Source organism: Petromyzon marinus, chromosome 13 (genome assembly GCF_048934315.1).
Source record: "Petromyzon marinus isolate PM22_M1 ecotype Great Lakes invasive population chromosome 13, UKy_Petmar_22M1.pri1.0, whole genome shotgun sequence".
Taxonomy (NCBI): Eukaryota; Metazoa; Chordata; class Hyperoartia; order Petromyzontiformes; family Petromyzontidae; genus Petromyzon; species Petromyzon marinus.
In genome coordinates, this window is record NC_133679.1 from 15080482 (window position 1) to 15100475 (window position 19994).

The window sequence follows — 19994 nt, forward strand, 5'->3', positions numbered from 1 at the left end:
CCATCTCTGTGTGCGCACCATGTGTTTGTATCCCCCATCTCTGTGTGCACCATGTGTTTGTATCCCCACATCTCTGTGTGTGCACCATGTGTTTGTGTCCCCCATCTCTGTGTGTACCATGTGTTTGTATCCTCCATCTCTGTGTGTGCACCATGTGTTTGTATCCCCCATCTCTGTGTGCACCATGTGTTTGTATCCCCCATGTCTGTGTGCACCATGTGTTTGTATCCCCCCCCATCTCTGTGTGTGCACCATGTGTTTGTATCCCCCATCTCTGTGTGTACCATGTGTTTGTATCCTCCATCTCTGTGTGTGCACCATGTGTTTGTATCCCCCATCTCTGTGTGCACCATGTGTTTGTATCCCCCATGTCTGTGTGTACCATGTGTTTGTATCCTCCATCTCTGTGTGTGCACCATGTGTTTGTATCCCCCATCTCTGTGTGCACCATGTGTTTGTATCCCCCATCTCTGTGTGTACCATGTGTTTGTATCCCCCATCTCTGTGTGCACCATGTGTTTGTATCTCCCATCTCTGTGTACACCATGTGTTTGTATCCCCCCCCATGTCTGTGTGCACCATGTGTTTGTATCCCCCCCATATCTGTGTGCGCACCATGTGTTTGTATCCCCCATCTCTGTGTGCACCATGTGTTTGTATCCCCACATCTCTGTGTGTGCACCACGTGTTTGTGTCCCCCATGTCTGTGTGCACCATGTGTTTGTATCCCCCCCATCTCTGTGTGTGCACCATGTGTTTGTATCCTCCATCTCTGTGTGTGCACCATGTGTTTGTATCCCCCATCTCTGTGTGCACCATGTGTTTGTATCCCCCATGTCTGTGTGTACCATGTGTTTGTATCCTCCATCTCTGTGTGTGCACCATGTGTTTGTATCCCCCATCTCTGTGTGCACCATGTGTTTGTATCCCCCATCTCTGTGTGTACCATGTGTTTGTATCCCCCATCTCTGTGTGCACCATGTGTTTGTATCTCCCATCTCTGTGTACACCATGTGTTTGTATCCCCCATCTCTGTGTGTGTGCACCATGTGTTTGTATCCCCCCCCATGTCTGTGTGCACCATGTGTTTGTATCCCCCCCATCTCTGTGTGCACCATGTGTTTGTATCCCCACATCTCTGTGTGTGCACCATGTGTTTGTGTCCCCCATGTCTGTGTGCACCATGTGTTTGTATCCCCCCCATCTCTGTGTGTGCACCATGTGTTTGTATCCCCCATCTCTGTGTGTACCATGTGTTTGTATCCTCCATCTCTGTGTGTGCACCATGTGTTTGTATCCCCCATCTCTGTATGCACCATGTGTTTGTATCCCCCATGTCTGTGTGTACCATGTGTTTGTATCCTCCATCTCTGTGTGTGCACCATGTGTTTGTATCCCCCATCTCTGTGTGCACCATGTGTTTGTATCCCCCATCTCTGTGTGTACCATGTGTTTGTATCCCCCATCTCTGTGTGCACCATGTGTTTGTATCCCCCATCTCTGTGTACACCATGTGTTTGTATCCCCCATCTCTGTGTGTGCACCATGTGTTTAGGTTCCACATCTCTGTGTGTACCATGTGTTTGTATCCCCCATGTCTGTGTGCACCATGTGTTTGTATCCCCCCCCATCTCTCTGTGTGCACCATGTGTTTGTATCCCCCATGTCTGTGTGCACCATGTGTTTGTATCCCCCATCTCTGTGTGTGTACCATGTGTTTGTATCCCCCATCTCTGTGTGTGCACCATGTGTTTGTATCCCCCATCTCTGTGTGTGCACCATGTGTTTGTATCCCCACATCTCTCTGTGTGTGCACCATGTGTTTGTATCCCCACATCTCTGTGTGTGCACCGTGTGTTTGTATCCCACATCTCTGTGTGTGCACCATGTGTTTGTATCCCCCCCATGTCTGTGTGCACCATGTGTTTGTATCCCCCCCATGTCTGTGTGCACCATGTGTTTGTATCCCACATCTCTGTGTGTGTACCATGTGTTTGTATCCCCACATCTCTCTGTGTGTACCATGTGTTTGTATCCTCCATCTGTGTGTGTGCACCATGTGTTTGTATCCCACATCTCTGTGTACACCATGTGTTTGTATCCCACATCTCTGTGTGTACCATGTGTTTGTATCCCCCATCTTTTTGGGTGCACCATGTGTTTGTATCCCCCATCTTTTTGGGTGCACCATGTGTTTGTATTCCCCCATCTCTGTGTGCACCATGTGTTTGTATCCCCCATCTCTGTGTACACCATGTGTTTGTATCCCCCATGTCTGTGTGCATCATGTGTTTGTATCCCCCCACATCTCTGTGTGTGCACCATGTGTTTGTATCCCCCATGTTTTTGGGTGCACCATGTGTTTGTATCCCCCATCTTTTTGGGTGCACCATGTGTTTGTATCCCCCATCTCTGGGTGCACCATGTGTTTGTATCCCCCATCTCTGTGTGCACCATGTGTTTGTATCCCCCATGTCTGTGTGCACCATGTGTTTGTATCCCCCATCTTTTTGGGTGCACCATGTGTTTTTATCCCCCATCTTTTTGGGTGCACCATGTGTTTGTATCCCCCATCTTTTTGGGTGCACCATGTGTTTGTATCCCCCATCTTTTTGGGTGCACCATGTGTTTGTATCCCCCATCTTTTTGGGTGCACCATGTGTTTGTATCCCCCATCTTTTTGGGTGCACCATGTGTTTGTATCCCCCATCTTTTTGGGTGCACCATGTGTTTGTATCCCCCATCTTTTTGGGTGCACCATGTGTTTGTATCCCCCATCTTTTTGGGTGCACCATGTGTTTGTATCCCCCATCTTTTTGGGTGCACCATGTGTTTGTATCCCCCATCTTTTTGGGTGCACCATGTGTTTGCGTAAAGCGTCCTCCCCACCCCCACTTCATCGCGCCTCATTTGCATACGGGTGACGTCACCGGATCTACGCTTCCGCGCCGCATCCCCACCATCTTGTTCTCAAAGGGAGCAACCGGAGGTGGCAGCAGCGGCGGCTCTACTCGACTCAGTCCAAGCGACCCCCCCGCTCCACCAGCGTCTTCCAACAGCCGTCATGCTGCGCGCCGCGCTCTCTCGCACTTGCTCGGGGCTCCGGGCCGCGTCCTCGCGCGTCTCGCCGCCCGCGCGTCGCGGTGAGGTCCCGTGCCCTTGTCGCTCCCGCGGCTGTGACCGCGCGTGCCCGGCCCTCTGATTTCCCAGCGCGCATAGGCGCCCCGCTGTTCCCCATTGGCCGTGGTGACATCACGTGGTACCCCGTCGCCCAACGGGGAGGCGTGCGGTGCTGCTGGCGCGCGTATCTGTGGTGGGGATTTGAGAGTGCGGCCTCTGCGTCTTTGCGGGGCCCCGTGGGTCCCCTCGCTAGCCCCTTGGAACCCCTCGCGCTGTCAACGTGACTCTTCTATCCCCTTGAGCTCCTTACTCGCTTGAGTCCCATCCCTGATTCTATCCCGAGTGCCCAGTCTTCCCCAACGTCTCCGTATCGCTTCGGGGTTCCCACTATCCCGTAGGGCCGTTTCCTTTTGGGATCTCCGCAAGTCTCTAACGTGTCCCCTCGGGGTCTCCTTACCTATCCCTTTACGGAGTTCCCCTCGGTGTCCCTTCAGGGTCACCGCTCTGCTCTCTTGTCTTGGAGCCCCCTCAACCCCCGATCTGAATCGGTCTATCCCATCGGGGGGTCTAAACTTATCACCTTGGGGTAACCTCTTATCTCCTCGGGAACCCCATTAATGTCACTAGAGTACCATGTGTCCCTTCTTGAAGTCCTTTTTCACTCTGCCCATGGGAGTCTCGTCTTCCTCATTCCGCCGCGGTTGTGTCTGCCACTGGGTCCCCACTACGTTCAGGGTACCCCGTCGTCCTTGGGTGTCCCCTGTGCGGGCATGGTGACATCGGGGACACGTTGCAGCGCCGGGGATGGGGGTCGATCTTGTGTCTGTGGTTTGATCTTGGAGGTGAGGTCGTCGTCTCACCTTGACGCACGAGGTGGCATTGAACTCAGTCCGGGGCCTCCCCTCTTGGGGCAGTCGGCAGCTGAGTCGCGGAATTGTGCCGAGGTTTCAGGGTCATTGTCACGGTCGCAGAAAGTGGCCTGTGACCAATGACGATTAATCAATTTCATTTGACGTTCACAATGCGGTGTGTGTGGGTGAATCGGTTTTGTAAGGCTTGGTGCAAATTTAGTATTTTTTTTCTCCTTTCATGTAATGGTTTGAACGAGTCGGAAAAAAGACGATACTTTACAAACGAGACAGTACAGGCAGTACCGAGACATGACAGCATAAACGATGCAGTTAAAATACAGTAGAATAGTACAAGTACAAGAATCGATTACTAAATGTAATCCAGACCTCCGATTATGGCGATTCATTGGATCGTGACTTGCGTACGTGACTGAGAACGCGAAGGGATTTTCTCACAGCAGTGGGGGGGAGGTGTAGCCGCACCTGCCCACTCCAGGTGTGCAGCGCGCGGCACCTGTGCGTCTACGTCGGTTGCATGTAACCGGGGCTAGCACGTATAGAGTGGTCAGGTGAAAACAAATCACATCCATAAATTGTGCAACTGAGTAAAGTGTAATTGGCGTGCAGCCCGGCCAGGGATGCAACTCGTCCACGAGTGGGAAGCAGCCTAAGGTTGCAGGTAGTTTCTTGGAGTCCAGCGCGTGACCCGTGTGTCTTCCTCTCCCCGCATGTGTGTATGTACGCTGAACTTCTTTCGCACCGTACGTCGCCAACTGCTAATCGGAGGTGCCCGCTGTGTGTGTGTGCGCCCGCGCATGCGTGTTTTCACGCACAGCAGTAGTGGCCCCGGCCTCGTCCCTGATGGTGGCCGTGCGGCCCTACTCGCACGCCGCGCAGGAAACGGACGAGGAGTTTGACGCGCGCTGGGAGTCGTACTTTAACAAGTCGGACATAGACGCGTGGGAGCTGCGCAAGGGGCTCAACACGCTCTACGGATACGACCTGGTGCCCGAGCCCAAGATCCTGTCGGCCGCGATGCGGGCATGCCGCCGTCTCAACGACCTGGCCAGCGCCATCCGCATCCTCGAGGCTGTCAAGGTGCGAGTTGCGGGGGGTGGCACCCCGCAGCCTTGGGGGGGCCTCAGGAAGAAGCCGTCGATAGTTGAGATGATCGTGTTTTGGGTTTCGCCACGGTTGTAAACCCCAGCCGACACAGGCACGCGTAACAGTGAACATCATTACATTCTTTTTCTGGACGATGAGGTACTCAGAACCTCTTTACAGCTCTTGAGCCAGAGGTGGATGTTCCTCATTCCTATGGTAGAGGAAAGGAAATGCATATGGAAATTGCTGTACGCTTCTGACAATGTCGCTCGCATGTTATTGGAGCTGAATGAAGGGTTCATCTGCAAACTCACCAGGACTTGAAACTCGCAGCCTTGCGAATGTGAGCGGCGTGCTTTAACCACTGCGCCATGCGGCGGTGTGTAATGTGAAAACTCAAGGTCAATTGGCTTATATTTTGATTTAAAGCTTTCGTGACTGCAGTGATTCATATTCTTGGTTCTTTCGGTAAAGTCACGTTGAAGGGAAACAATAAAATAATAAAATATGTCAATAGGCTTCTTGCTCAAAATGAGCGTGCATAGTAACCTATGTTACGTTCTAATTCTGCGCCAGAGGTAGAAATGTCTTTGCTGCAGCCAAGGGATGTCACCTTTCATGATTATCCCTTGGTGTGCTTTGTGGGTTTTCTCCAGGTTTTCCAGTTTATTTCCACATACCAAACATACAGTTGTCTGAACGTCCCAATGTAGGAATAGGACTTCCTCAATAAGAGGCAGTGAGGCTTTCCTGGGGCACCTTCAAGCAATGCTCAATCTACTCCTGGATGAATACATCCCTAACCTGTCACCATTTCTCACGCTCCTGCGATGCAACCAGGATTCATTTCAGCTGGGTCTGTCTGGTTTGGTGACGTGGGAAATATTTCCGCAACTGGCACACCCTATTCAACATACCTCTCATTGTGGCTCTAAGTACTTGTCACGTGACACCTAATCCGGCCTACCAGTCACCCGGATAACATTGAGTGAAAAAATAAGCCCTCGATGCAATAATCTTATCGTGCATCTGCACATTAGCTGATTTAATTGCTCTATTTCTTGCAATCACTCCAAAGTTCGTGTTACCAGTTTACATGCGTAGCGGGCATTGTTGTCTGGATGCTGTTGAGCTAACGCGACGTCGCCCCCCACTGGCGAATGCAGGAAAAGGCCGGCAACAACAAGGACATCTACCCCTACGTGGTGCAGGAGCTTCAGCCAACACTCACGGAGCTGGGGATCAGCACCCCTGAGGAGCTGGGCATTGACAAGGCGTGATGGGGCTTCCCCCCCAGCCTTTCAACTCGCGCCCCCCCCCTGTTCACGGTCGGTGGAAGAAAACCCTCCGCCATACTCACCCCGAAACCCCGTACCATCTCTATCATCATGAGTAGAACTGAATTGCTTTCCAGGCTGTAACGGTTTGGTGATTAAAATCGATTATTATGCTTGCGGGTACGTGCATTGATTCATGCTTGTACTACACGCGTATACGTTAACATGCACACCATACACACAACCAGACACTGTAGTGCTCTCTCACTCCACACTATACATACACCGGCACACACGCCATTCATATCCTCACATGGTTGTTCTTGATCTGTGCACGTTGCATGTGAATGTTACCTGCCCCAAACGGAACGGAAACTCCAAGACAACATATGAGATGGACAATTCAAATGAGGGGAAAAACTAAACTAATGATACAAACGAGATATGAGGACAAAGTATGCCCGAGATGGGCTGTACACATGAGTTAGTAAAAACGGTACAAATCGGACAAAATGAAAGAGGGGTGGAGTGTTGGCTCAGTGATCTGCGCACTTCGCTATGAACCTGTCAACCCAATGTTCGATTCCCGGCAGCGGCTACCACCAGTTGCGAGTGCTATTTCCACACTGACCAGCATGGTGAAGTATGTTCAAACAACCCTTGATCGACAGTCTTGGGGGGGTACCTTTCGAAGTAGAGTAACCCAAAAGCTATACATAAAAATGAGGCCAAATGTGTGTGACAGATGAAAACAAATGACGGTGAAATTTCTGCTATAAATCATTGCGTAGCTACCGGTTCCCCTTCGTTCCCCATGTGGGCGCAGTGCAGTGACAGGCTCGCCGTGATGATCGATGTCTTTCATAGTAATTACTGCAACAGAGGGGTTGGTCCCATCTGTGCGTGATGTTTGAAAATATGTATCAGATTTAATGGATACAATTGTGGTTTTGAAATGTTATTTGCTAATGTCGCTTTGGCACATACATCATCTGTAACACCACTGTCAGTTTATAGTGGACAGTTGAGTACTCTTTTGTAGAATGCGTGTTATTGATATTTGTATAAATTTGGAAGGATACACTATTTTCCTAACAGCCTCTGGCCTTTTGTCTCTGTAAAAAGAGCATCCAGTGATGTAAAAATAAACTGATGTAGTTGTGGGTTCTGCTGTAACGAGAAAACAGTGTGTTAAGTTGCTGTACTGTGCTGAACGGGCCCCATGCTGTGACATTTCAGGCAGCCCAGCAGAACTTCGCTCTGAGTAAATGTTCATTTATTTTTAAATGGTGAAACAAGACCCGTGTGTATGACATTAAACTAATCCTTTAAATGGGTTTGGCTTCACAAACTGCCAGGTCAACCTGCGACATTCACAAGTGGTCAAGCCTAATTACTTTTTCTCGCTCTTGTGCCCCCCCCCCCCATCTTGTACCACCCCCCCCCCCCATCTTGTACCACCCAGGTTTCTGTTGAAGTCGACTCGGGTCCTTGACTTTCTGACTGCGTGAATTGGACCCCCCACGTCTGTCTCACCCTCGCCAACCTCGACGGGCCCTCCTGTGCAGTCCCTCGCGGTGTGGCCACTCCGTCCCAGCAGCCGTGTGTGTGTGTGTGTTCCTGCGGTTGTTACCGTGGGCCTCAAATTGTGTTGTCTCCTCCCCGCCCGCCTCCCCCCGACCTGGACACGCGCTGTGTTGTCTGGCACCCGCCAAAACATGTACATTGCATCTGTACCTCCCGAGCACAGAATAAACAATCCACTTTGAGACTTATAGCCTCGCTCATGGCTTGTGTGTGTATTTGAGTGTGGAACTGTTTGAGGGAGTGCGCATTGTGAAATGGTGCCAGGTCGACACTGGAAATAAGAGGACTGCCAACACGAGAATGGCTGAGGAGCTTTGGGGTGGAGCACGGGCCAATCAAATGCTAGCAATACAGTCCTCCCACTGACCTGAACCTACCCAATCAGCCACTGGAACTCGTCCTCCCACTGACCTGAACCTACCCAATCAGCCACTGGAACTCGTCCTCCCACTGATCCACAACGTGCCAATCAACCACTAGTACAAGCTCTTATCTCTAAATGTAGCCAACCAACGATTGTTATCTTCTTTGGTTCTTTCGGTAAAGTCACGTAGAATGAGAATAAAATAATAAATTGATAAATAAAATAAGCGCTGTCCTACCAGACAGTCTCGTCCCTTCACCTGATGAAGGCCGCTTGTGTTGTGGCAGAAATGTCGTGAGAATATTGTTATTTTATTTTATCAATTTATTATTTTATTCTCATTCTACGTGACTTTACCGAAAGAACCAAAGAAGATGAATCCTTGCAGTCACGAAAGCTTTAAATCGAAATTCAACGATTGTTATTTAAACATTCTTTCCCGACCTCACACCAGCTAACCAGCCATAAGTATTAAACTAGCAAACCGTACCGTTTTAAACTTACCGCACGCTGATTTTCAAAGTTGATCACACTGCCTTATAAGATTTGTGATACAAAAAAATGCTTTCACAATCGGTACGTCATTAAAAAAAAGTTTAAATATTGATCGGGCTGGCAGGTATGTAATACCGGAGGTTGTGACCTACAACTTTGACCACCAAGTACCTCTTGCCCACGTACCCAAAGATCCCCGCGTGGCCTGCACAGGCTGTTAGGGCAAGTGCTGTTCGCGAGCAACGCCTACGAAGGCCGGCACTGCACTCGGGGCGAGGGTGGCCAACACCACGCCCGGCCGCGTTCGTCTCCCCAGTGCTTAATGGGCATGGGGATCGGGGCCCATTCAATGTCACTTCTTGCAGCAACAGAGCCCGTGCCAGCCCCCTGCGATGTCGTTGGCCAGTGGAGCTGCCAAAGTGGGACCTCATCGCCCCCTCTCGTCGCCCGCCTGAGCGGCTGCCCGAGACGTCAAGGGCGTTTGAGCCACGGCATCATTGACGCTGAGCCGGCGACCCCTGCAGGGTCGCGTTGGCGCACAAAGTCATGTCTGTGTTGTTGCTGCCCGATGGGGAGAGGGACGCAGAACAGAGTGGGGACCCCCTCCAGGGGAGGTGGAGCGAGAAGAGCGGGGCAGGCGACCTGTCCGAGGAGGCCAGTGATCGGCTTAAGTGGACTTCAGTGTTGACATTTGAAGTGACGCGAGGTGAAGTGTTATCAATTGTCCACCACATTGAAGTGACATGCTAGTGGCAATACATCATCATATGCAGGGTCCGCCATCCAGCAGTGGATAGAGCCTGAGCCGTGTTAACCCAGCAGTGGATAGAGCCTGAGCCGTGTTAACACATCAGTGGATAGAGCCTGAGCCGTGTTAACACAGCAGTGGATAGAGCCTGAGCCGTGTGAGCCCAGCAGTGGATAGAGCCTGAGCCGTGTTAACACAGCAGTGGATAGAGCCTGAGCCGTGTTAACACAGCAGTGGATAGAGCCTGAGCCGTGTGAGCCCAGCAGTGGATAGAGCCTGAGCCGTGTTAACACAGCAGTGGATAGAGCCTGAGCCGTGTTAACACAGCAGTGGGTAGAGCCTGAGCCGTGTGAGCCCAGCAGTGGATAGAGCCTGAGCCGTGCTAACACAGCAGTGGATAGAGCCTGAGCCGTGTTAACACAGCAGTGGATAGAGCCTGAGCCGTGTTAACACAGCAGTGGGTAGAGCCTGAGCCGTGTGAGCCCAGCAGTGGATAGAGCCTGAGCCGTGTTAACACAGCAGTGGATAGAGCCTGAACCGTGTTAACTCAGCAGTGGATAGAGCCTGAGCCGTGTTAACACAGCAGTGGATAGAGCCTGAGCCGTGTTAACACAGCAGTGGATAGAGCCTGAGCCGTGTTAACCCAGCAGTGGATAGAGCCTGAGCCGTGTGAGCCCAGCAGTGGATAGAGCCTGAGCCGTGTTAACACAGCAGTGGATAGAGCCTGAGCCGTGTTAACACAGCAGTGGATAGAGCCTGAACCGTGTTAACCCAGCAGTGGATAGAGCCTGAGCCGTGTTAACACAGCAGTGGATAGAGCCTGAGCCGTGTTAACCCAGCAGTGGATAGAGCCTGAGCCGTGTGAGCCCAGCAGTGGATAGAGCCTGAGCCGTGTTAACACAGCAGTGGATAGAGCCTGAGCCGTGTTAACACAGCAGTGGATAGAGCCTGAGCCATGTTAACACAGCAGTGGATAGAGCCTGAGCCGTGTGAGCCCAGCAGTGGATAGAGCCTGAGCCGTGTTAACCCAGCAGTGGATAGAGCCTGAACCGTGTTAACACAGCAGTGGATAGAGCCTGAGCCGTGTGACCACAGCAGTGGATAGAGCCTGAGCCGTGTTAACACAGCAGTGGATAGAGCCTGAGCTGTGTTAACACAACAGTGGGTAGAGCCTGAGCCGTGTTAACACAGCAGTGGATAGAGCCTGAGCCGTGTTAGCCCAGCAGTGGATAGAGCCTGAGCCGTGTTAACACAGCAGTGGATAGACTCTGAGCCGTGTGACCACAGCAGTGGATAGAGCCTGAGCCGTGTGACCACAGCAGTGGATAGAGCCTGAGCCGTGTTAACACAGCAGTGGATAGAGCCTGAGCCGTGTTAACACAGCAGTGGATAGAGCCTGAGCCGTGTTAACACAGCAGTGGATAGAGCCTGAGCCGTGTTAACACAGCAGTGGATAGAGCCTGAGCCGTGTGAGCCCAGCAGTGGATAGAGCCTGAGCCGTGTTAACACAGCAGTGGATAGAGCCTGAGCCGTGTTAACACAGCAGTGGATAGAGCCTGAGCCGTGTTAACACAGCAGTGGGTAGAGCCTGAGCCGTGTGAGCCCAGCAGTGGATAGAGCCTGAGCCGTGCTAACACAGCAGTGGATAGAGCCTGAGCCGTGTTAACACAGCAGTGGATAGAGCCTGAGCCGTGTTAACACAGCAGTGGGTAGAGCCTGAGCCGTGTGAGCCCAGCAGTGGATAGAGCCTGAGCCGTGTTAACACAGCAGTGGATAGAGCCTGAGCCGTGTTAACCCAGCAGTGGATAGAGCCTGAGCCGTGTTAACCCAGCAGTGGATAGAGCCTGAACCGTGTTAACTCAGCAGTGGATAGAGCCTGAGCCGTGTTAACACAGCAGTGGATAGAGCCTGAGCCGTGTTAACACAGCAGTGGATAGAGCCTGAGCCGTGTGAGCCCAGCAGTGGATAGAGCCTGAGCCGTGTTAACACAGCAGTGGATAGAGCCTGAGCCGTGTTAACACAGCAGTGGATAGAGCCTGAACCGTGTTAACCCAGCAGTGGATAGAGCCTGAGCCGTGTTAACACAGCAGTGGATAGAGCCTGAGCCGTGTGAGCCCAGCAGTGGATAGAGCCTGAGCCGTGTTAACACAGCAGTGGATAGAGCCTGAGCCGTGTTAACACAGCAGTGGATAGAGCCTGAGCCATGTTAACACAGCAGTGGATAGAGCCTGAGCCGTGTGAGCCCAGCAGTGGATAGAGCCTGAGCCGTGTTAACCCAGCAGTGGATAGAGCCTGAACCGTGTTAACACAGCAGTGGATAGAGCCTGAGCCGTGTGACCACAGCAGTGGATAGAGCCTGAGCCGTGTTAACACAGCAGTGGATAGAGCCTGAGCTGTGTTAACACAACAGTGGGTAGAGCCTGAACCGTGTTAACACAGCAGTGGATAGAGCCTGAGCCGTGTTAGCCCAGCAGTGGATAGAGCCTGAGCCGTGTTAGCCCAGCAGTGGATAGAGCCTGAGCCGTGTTAACACAGCAGTGGATAGAGCCTGAGCCGTGTTAACACAGCAGTGGATAGAGCCTGAGCCGTGTTAACACAGCAGTGGATAGAGCCTGAGCCGTGTTAACACAGCAGTGGATAGAGCCTGAGCCGTGTGAGCCCAGCAGTGGATAGAGCCTGAGCCGTGTGACCACAGCAGTGGATAGAGCCTGAGCCGTGTTAACACAGCAGTGGATAGAGCCTGAGCCGTGTTAACACAGCAGTGGATAGAGCCTGAGCCGTGTTAACACAGCAGTGGATAGAGCCTGAGCCGTGTGACCACAGCAGTGGATAGAGCCTGAGCCGTGTTAACCCAGCAGTGGATAGAGCCTGAGCCGTGTTAACACAGCAGTGGATAGAGCCTGAGCCGTGTTAACCCAGCAGTGGATAGAGCCTGAGCCGTGTTAACACAGCGGTGGATAGAGCCTGAGCCGTGTTAACACAGCAGTGGATAGAGCCTGAGCCGTGTTAACACAGCAGTGGATAGAGCCTGAGCCGTGTGACCACAGCAGTGGATAGAGCCTGAGCCGTGTTAACCCAGCAGTGGATAGAGCCTGAGCCGTGTTAACACAGCAGTGGATAGAGCCTGAGCCGTGTTAACCCAGCAGTGGATAGAGCCTGAGCCGTGTTAACACAGCGGTGGATAGAGCCTGAGCCGTGTTAACACAGCAGTGGATAGAGCCTGAGCCGTGTTAACACAGCAGTGGATAGAGCCTGAGCCGTGTTAACACAGCAGTGGATAGAGCCTGAGCCGTGTTAACACAGCAGTGGATAGAGCCTGAGCCGTATGAGCCCAGCAGTGGATAGAGCCTGAGCCGTGTTAACACAGCAGTGGATAAAGCCTGAGCCGTGTTAACACAGCAGTGGATAGAGCCTGAGCCGTGTTAACACAGCAGTGGATAGAGCCTGAGCCGTGTTAACACAGCAGTGGATAGAGCCTGAGCCGTGTTAACCCAGCAGTGGATAGAGCCTGAGCCGTGTTAACACAGCAGTGGATAGAGCCTGAACCGTGTTAACACAGCAGTGGATAGAGCCTGAGCCGTGTTAACACAGCAGTGGATAGAGCCTGAGCTGTGTTAACACAACAGTGGATAGAGCCTGAGCCGTGTTAACACAGCAGTGGATAGAGCACAGCAGTGGATAGAGCCTGAGCCGTGTTAACCCAGCGGTGGATAGAGCCTGAGCCGTGTGAGCCCAGCAGTGGATAGAGCCTGAGCCGTGTTAACACAGCAGTGGATAGAGCCTGAGCCGTGTTAACCCAGCAGTGGATAGAGCCTGAGCCGTGTTAACCCAGCAGTGGATAGAGCCTGAACCGTGTTAACCCAGCAGTGGATAGAGCCTGAGCCGTGTTAACACAGCAGTGGATAGAGCCTGAGCCGTGTTAACACAGCAGTGGATAGAGCCTGAGCCGTGTTAACCCAGCAGTGGATAGAGCCTGAGCCGTGTGAGCCCAGCAGTGGATAGAGCCTGAGCCGTGTTAACACAGCAGTGGATAGAGCCTGAGCCGTGTTAACACAGCAGTGGATAGAGCCTGAGCCATGTTAACACAGCAGTGGATAGAGCCTGAGCCGTGTGAGCCCAGCAGTGGATAGAGCCTGAGCCGTGTTAACCCAGCAGTGGATAGAGCCTGAACCGTGTTAACACAGCAGTGGATAGAGCCTGAGCCGTGTGACCACAGCAGTGGATAGAGCCTGAGCCGTGTTAACACAGCAGTGGATAGAGCCTGAGCCGTGTTAACACAGCAGTGGATAGAGCCTGAGCCGTGTTAACACAGCAGTGGATAGAGCCTGAGCCGTGTTAACACAGCAGTGGATAGAGCCTGAGCTGTGTTAACACAACAGTGGGTAGAGCCTGAGCCGTGTTAACACAGCAGTGGATAGACTCTGAGCCGTGTGACCACAGCAGTGGATAGAGCCTGAGCCGTGTGACCACAGCAGTGGATAGAGCCTGAGCCGTGTTAACACAGCAGTGGATAGAGCCTGAGCCGTGTTAACACAGCAGTGGATAGAGCCTGAGCCGTGTTAACACAGCAGTGGATAGAGCCTGAGCCGTGTGAGCCCAGCAGTGGATAGAGCCTGAGCCGTGTGACCACAGCAGTGGATAGAGCCTGAGCCGTGTTAACACAGCAGTGGATAGAGCCTGAGCCGTGTTAACCCAGCAGTGGATAGAGCCTGAGCCGTGTGACCACAGCAGTGGATAGAGCCTGAGCCGTGTTAACCCAGCAGTGGATAGAGCCTGAGCCGTGTTAACACAGCAGTGGATAGAGCCTGAGCCGTGTTAACCCAGCAGTGGATAGAGCCTGAGCCGTGTTAACACAGCGGTGGATAGAGCCTGAGCCGTGTTAACACAGCAGTGGATAGAGCCTGAGCCGTGTTAACACAGCAGTGGATAGAGCCTGAGCCGTGTTAACACAGCAGTGGATAGAGCCTGAGCCGTGTTAACACAGCAGTGGATAGAGCCTGAGCCGTGTTAACACAGCAGTGGATAGAGCCTGAGCCGTGTTAACACAGCAGTGGATAGAGCCTGAGCCGTGTTAACACAGCAGTGGGTAGAGCCTGAGCCGTGTTAACCCAGCAGTGGATAGAGCCTGAGCCGTGTTAACACAGCAGTGGATAGAGCCTGAGCCGTGTTAACACAGCAGTGGGTAGAGCCTGAGCCGTGTGAGCCCAGCAGTGGATAGAGCCTGAGCCGTGTTAACACAGCAGTGGATAGAGCCTGAGCCGTGTTAACCCAGCAGTGGATAGAGCCTGAGCCGTGTTAACACAGCAGTGGATAGAGCCTGAGCTGTGTTAACACAACAGTGGGTAGAGCCTGAGCCGTGTTAACACAGCAGTGGATAGAGCCTGAGCCGTGTTAGCCCAGCAGTGGATAGAGCCTGAGCCGTGTTAACACAGCAGTGGATAGAGCCTGAGCCGTGTTAACACAGCAGTGGATAGAGCCTGAGCCGTGTTAACACAGCAGTGGATAGAGCCTGAGCCGTGTTAACACAGCAGTGGATAGAGCCTGAGCCGTGTGAGCCCAACAGTGGATAGAGCCTGAGCCGTGTGAGCCCAGCAGTGGATAGAGCCTGAGCCGTGTTAACACAGCAGTGGATAGAGCCTGAACCGTGTTAACACAGCAGTGGATAGAGCCTGAGCCGTGTTAACACAGCAGTGGATAGAGCCTGAGCCGTGTGAGCCCAGCAGTGGATAGAGCCTGAGCCGTGTTAACCCAGCAGTGGATAGAGCCTGAGCCGTGTTAACACAGCAGTGGATAGAGCCTGAGCCGTGTGACCACAGCAGTGGATAGAGCCTGAGCCGTGTGACCACAGCAGTGGATAGAGCCTGAGCCGTGTTAACACAGCAGTGGATAGAGCCTGAGCCGTGTTAACACAGCAGTGGATAGAGCCTGAGCCGTGTTAACACAGCAGTGGATAGAGCCTGAGCCGTGTGAGCCCAGCAGTGGATAGAGCCTGAGCCGTGTGACCACAGCAGTGGATAGAGCCTGAGCCGTGTTAACACAGCAGTGGATAGAGCCTGAGCCGTGTTAACACAGCAGTGGATAGAGCCTGAGCCGTGTTAACACAGCAGTGGATAGAGCCTGAGCCGTGTGACCACAGCAGTGGATAGAGCCTGAGCCGTGTTAACCCAGCAGTGGATAGAGCCTGAGCCGTGTGACCACAGCAGTGGATAGAGCCTGAGCCGTGTTAACCCAGCAGTGGATAGAGCCTGAGCCGTGTTAACACAGCAGTGGATAGAGCCTGAGCCGTGTTAACCCAGCAGTGGATAGAGCCTGAGCCGTGTTAACACAGCGGTGGATAGAGCCTGAGCCGTGTTAACACAGCAGTGGATAGAGCCTGAGCCGTGTTAACACAGCAGTGGATAGAGCCTGAGCCGTGTGACCACAGCAGTGGATAGAGCCTGAGCCGTGTTAACCCAGCAGTGGATAGAGCCTGAGCCGTGTTAACACAGCAGTGGATAGAGCCTGAGCCGTGTTAACCCAGCAGTGGATAGAGCCTGAGCCGTGTTAACACAGCGGTGGATAGAGCCTGAGCCGTGTTAACACAGCAGTGGATAGAGCCTGAGCCGTGTTAACACAGCAGTGGATAGAGCCTGAGCCGTGTTAACACAGCAGTGGATAGAGCCTGAGCCGTGTTAACACAGCAGTGGATAGAGCCTGAGCCGTATGAGCCCAGCAGTGGATAGAGCCTGAGCCGTGTTAACACAGCAGTGGATAAAGCCTGAGCCGTGTTAACACAGCAGTGGATAGAGCCTGAGCCGTGTTAACACAGCAGTGGATAGAGCCTGAGCCGTGTTAACACAGCAGTGGATAGAGCCTGAGCCGTGTTAACCCAGCAGTGGATAGAGCCTGAGCCGTGTTAACACAGCAGTGGATAGAGCCTGAACCGTGTTAACACAGCAGTGGATAGAGCCTGAGCCGTGTTAACACAGCAGTGGATAGAGCCTGAGCTGTGTTAACACAACAGTGGATAGAGCCTGAGCCGTGTTAACACAGCAGTGGATAGAGCCTGAGCCGTGTTAACACAGCAGTGGATAGAGCCTGAGCCGTGTTAACACAGCAGTGGATAGAGCCTGAGCCGTATGAGCCCAGCAGTGGATAGAGCCTGAGCCGTGTTAACACAGCAGTGGATAAAGCCTGAGCCGTGTTAACACAGCAGTGGATAGAGCCTGAGCCGTGTTAACACAGCAGTGGATAGAGCCTGAGCCGTGTTAACACAGCAGTGGATAGAGCCTGAGCCGTGTTAACCCAGCAGTGGATAGAGCCTGAGCCGTGTTAACACAGCAGTGGATAGAGCCTGAACCGTGTTAACACAGCAGTGGATAGAGCCTGAGCCGTGTTAACACAGCAGTGGATAGAGCCTGAGCTGTGTTAACACAACAGTGGATAGAGCCTGAGCCGTGTTAACACAGCAGTGGATAGAGCCTGAGCCGTGTTAACACAGCAGTGGATAGAGCCTGAGCCGTGTTAACCCAGCAGTGGATAGAGCCTGAGCCGTGTGAGCCCAGCAGTGGATAGAGCCTGAACCGTGTTAACACAGCAGTGGATAGAGCCTGAGCCGTGTGACCACAGCAGTGGATAGAGCCTGAGCCGTGTTAACACAGCAGTGGATAGAGCCTGAGCCGTGTTAACACAGCAGTGGATAGAGCCTGAGCCGTGTTAACACAGCAGTGGATAGAGCCTGAGCCGTGTTAACACAGCAGTGGATAGAGCCTGAGCTGTGTTAACACAACAGTGGGTAGAGCCTGAGCCGTGTTAACACAGCAGTGGATAGACTCTGAGCCGTGTGACCACAGCAGTGGATAGAGCCTGAGCCGTGTGACCACAGCAGTGGATAGAGCCTGAGCCGTGTTAACACAGCAGTGGATAGAGCCTGAGCCGTGTTAACACAGCAGTGGATAGAGCCTGAGTTGTGTTAACACAGCAGTGGATAGAGCCTGAGCCGTGTGAGCCCAGCAGTGGATAGAGCCTGAGCCGTGTGACCACAGCAGTGGATAGAGCCTGAGCCGTGTTAACACAGCAGTGGATAGAGCCTGAGCCGTGTTAACACAGCAGTGGATAGAGCCTGAGCCGTGTTAACCCAGCAGTGGATAGAGCCTGAGCCGTGTTAACACAGCGGTGGATAGAGCCTGAGCCGTGTTAACACAGCAGTGGATAGAGCCTGAGCCGTGTTAACACAGCAGTGGATAGAGCCTGAGCCGTGTTAACACAGCAGTGGATAGAGCCTGAGCCGTGTTAACACAGCAGTGGATAGAGCCTGAGCCGTGTTAACACAGCAGTGGATAGAGCCTGAGCCGTGTTAACACAGCAGTGGATAGAGCCTGAGCCGTGTTAACACAGCAGTGGGTAGAGCCTGAGCCGTGTTAACCCAGCAGTGGATAGAGCCTGAGCCGTGTTAACACAGCAGTGGATAGAGCCTGAGCCGTGTTAACACAGCAGTGGGTAGAGCCTGAGCCGTGTGAGCCCAGCAGTGGATAGAGCCTGAGCCGTGTTAACACAGCAGTGGATAGAGCCTGAGCCGTGTTAACCCAGCAGTGGATAGAGCCTGAGCCGTGTTAACACATCAGCGGATAGAGCCTGAGCCGTGTTAACACAGCAGTGGATAGAGCCTGAGCCGTGTTAACACAGCAGTGGATAGAGCCTGAGCCGTGTTAACACAGCAGTGGGTAGAGCCTGAGCCGTGTGAGCCCAGCAGTGGATAGAGCCTGAGCCGTGCTAACACAGCAGTGGATAGAGCCTGAGCCGTGTTAACACAGCAGTGGATAGAGCCTGAGCCGTGTTAACACAGCAGTGGGTAGAGCCTGAGCCGTGTGAGCCCAGCAGTGGATAGAGCCTGAGCCGTGTTAACACAGCAGTGGATAGAGCCTGAGCCGTGTTAACCCAGCAGTGGATAGAGCCTGAGCCGTGTTAACACAGCAGTGGATAGAGCCTGAGCCGTGTTAACACAGCAGTTGGTAGAGCCTGAGCTGTGTTAACACAACAGTGGGTAGAGCCTGAGCCGTGTTAACACAGCAGTGGATAGAGCCTGAGCCGTGTTAGCCCAGCAGTGGATAGAGCCTGAGCCGTGTTAACACAGCAGTGGATAGAGCCTGAGCCGTGTTAACACAGCAGTGGATAGAGCCTGAGCCGTGTTAACACAGCAGTGGATAGAGCCTGAGCCGTGTTAACACAGCAGTGGATAGAGCCTGAGCCGTGTGAGCCCAACAGTGGATAGAGCCTGAGCCGTGTGAGCCCAGCAGTGGATAGAGCCTGAGCCGTGTTAACACAGCAGTGGATAGAGCCTGAACCGTGTTAACACAGCAGTGGATAGAGCCTGAGCCGTGTTAACACAGCAGTGGATAGAGCCTGAGCCGTGTGAGCCCAGCAGTGGATAGAGCCTGAGCCGTGTTAACACAGCAGTGGATAGAGCCTGAGCCGTGTTAACACAGCAGTGGATAGAGCCTGAGCCGTGTTAACACAGCAGTGGATAGAGCCTGAGCCGTGTTAACACAGCAGTGGATAGAGCCTGAGCCGTGTTAACACAGCAGTGGATAGAGCCTGAGCCGTGTGAGCCCAGCAGTGGATAGAGCCTGAGCCGTGTTAACACAGCAGTGGATAGACTCTGAGCCGTGTGACCACAGCAGTGGATAGAGCCTGAGCCGTGTTAACACAGCAGTGGATAGAGCCTGAGCCGTGTTAACACAGCAGTGGATAGAGCCTGAGCCGTGTGAGCCCAGCAGTGGATAGAGCCTGAGCCGTGTTAACACAGCAGTGGATAGAGCCTGAGCCGTGTTAACACAGCAGTGGATAGAGCCTGAGCCGTGTGAGCCCAGCAGTGGATAGAGCCTGAGCCGTGTTAACACAGCAGTGGATAGAGCCTGAGCCGTGTTAACACAGCAGTGGATAGAGCCTGAGCCGTGTTAACACAGCAGTGGATAGAGCCTGAGCCGTGTTAACACAGCAGTGGATAGAGCCTGAGCCGTGTTAACACAGCAGTGGATAGAGCCTGAGCCGTGTTAACACAGCAGTGGATAGAGCCTGAGCCGTGTGAGCCCAGCAGTGGATAGAGCCTGAGCCGTGTTAACACAGCAGTGGATAGAGCCTGAGCCGTGTTAACACAGCAGTGGATAGAGCCTGAGCCGTGTTAACACAGCAGTGGATAGAGCCTGAGCTGTGTTAACACAGCAGTGGATAGACTCTGAGCCGTGTGACCACAGCAGTGGATAGAGCCTGAGCCGTGTTAACACAGCAGTGGATAGAGCCTGAGCTGTGTTAACACAGCAGTGGATAGACTCTGAGCCGTGTTAACACAGCAGTGGATAGAGCCTGAGCCGTGTGAGCCCAGCACGCTGCTGCCTCCCATCGCTTTTGCGTGGTGGAGCTGGGCAGGCGATGCGTGTACTGGCGCCGATATGGGGGCAAAGTGAGCGTTT

General features: G+C 53.0%; 1 protein-coding gene across 2 annotated transcripts; it reads left to right on the plus strand.

Annotated features, from left to right (window-relative positions):
- The first annotated feature begins 2926 nt into the window (after positions 1 to 2926).
- COX5A (cytochrome c oxidase subunit 5A) lies at positions 2927 to 8129 on the plus strand. Of its 2 annotated transcripts, none has more exons than XM_032953697.2 (4): positions 2927 to 3143; positions 4807 to 5069; positions 6242 to 6403; positions 7818 to 8129. In XM_032953697.2, the coding sequence occupies exons 1-3, from the start codon at positions 3065 to 3067 to the stop codon at positions 6353 to 6355; spliced, it is 456 nt and encodes a 151-aa protein (XP_032809588.1). In that variant the 5' UTR covers positions 2927 to 3064; the 3' UTR covers positions 6356 to 6403; positions 7818 to 8129. The 2 variants fall into 2 exon arrangements, with proteins under 2 accessions (XP_032809588.1, XP_032809589.1); XM_032953698.2 differs by having other exon boundaries at positions 2929 to 3143; positions 4810 to 5069.
- The last annotated feature ends 11865 nt before the right edge of the window (positions 8130 to 19994 follow it).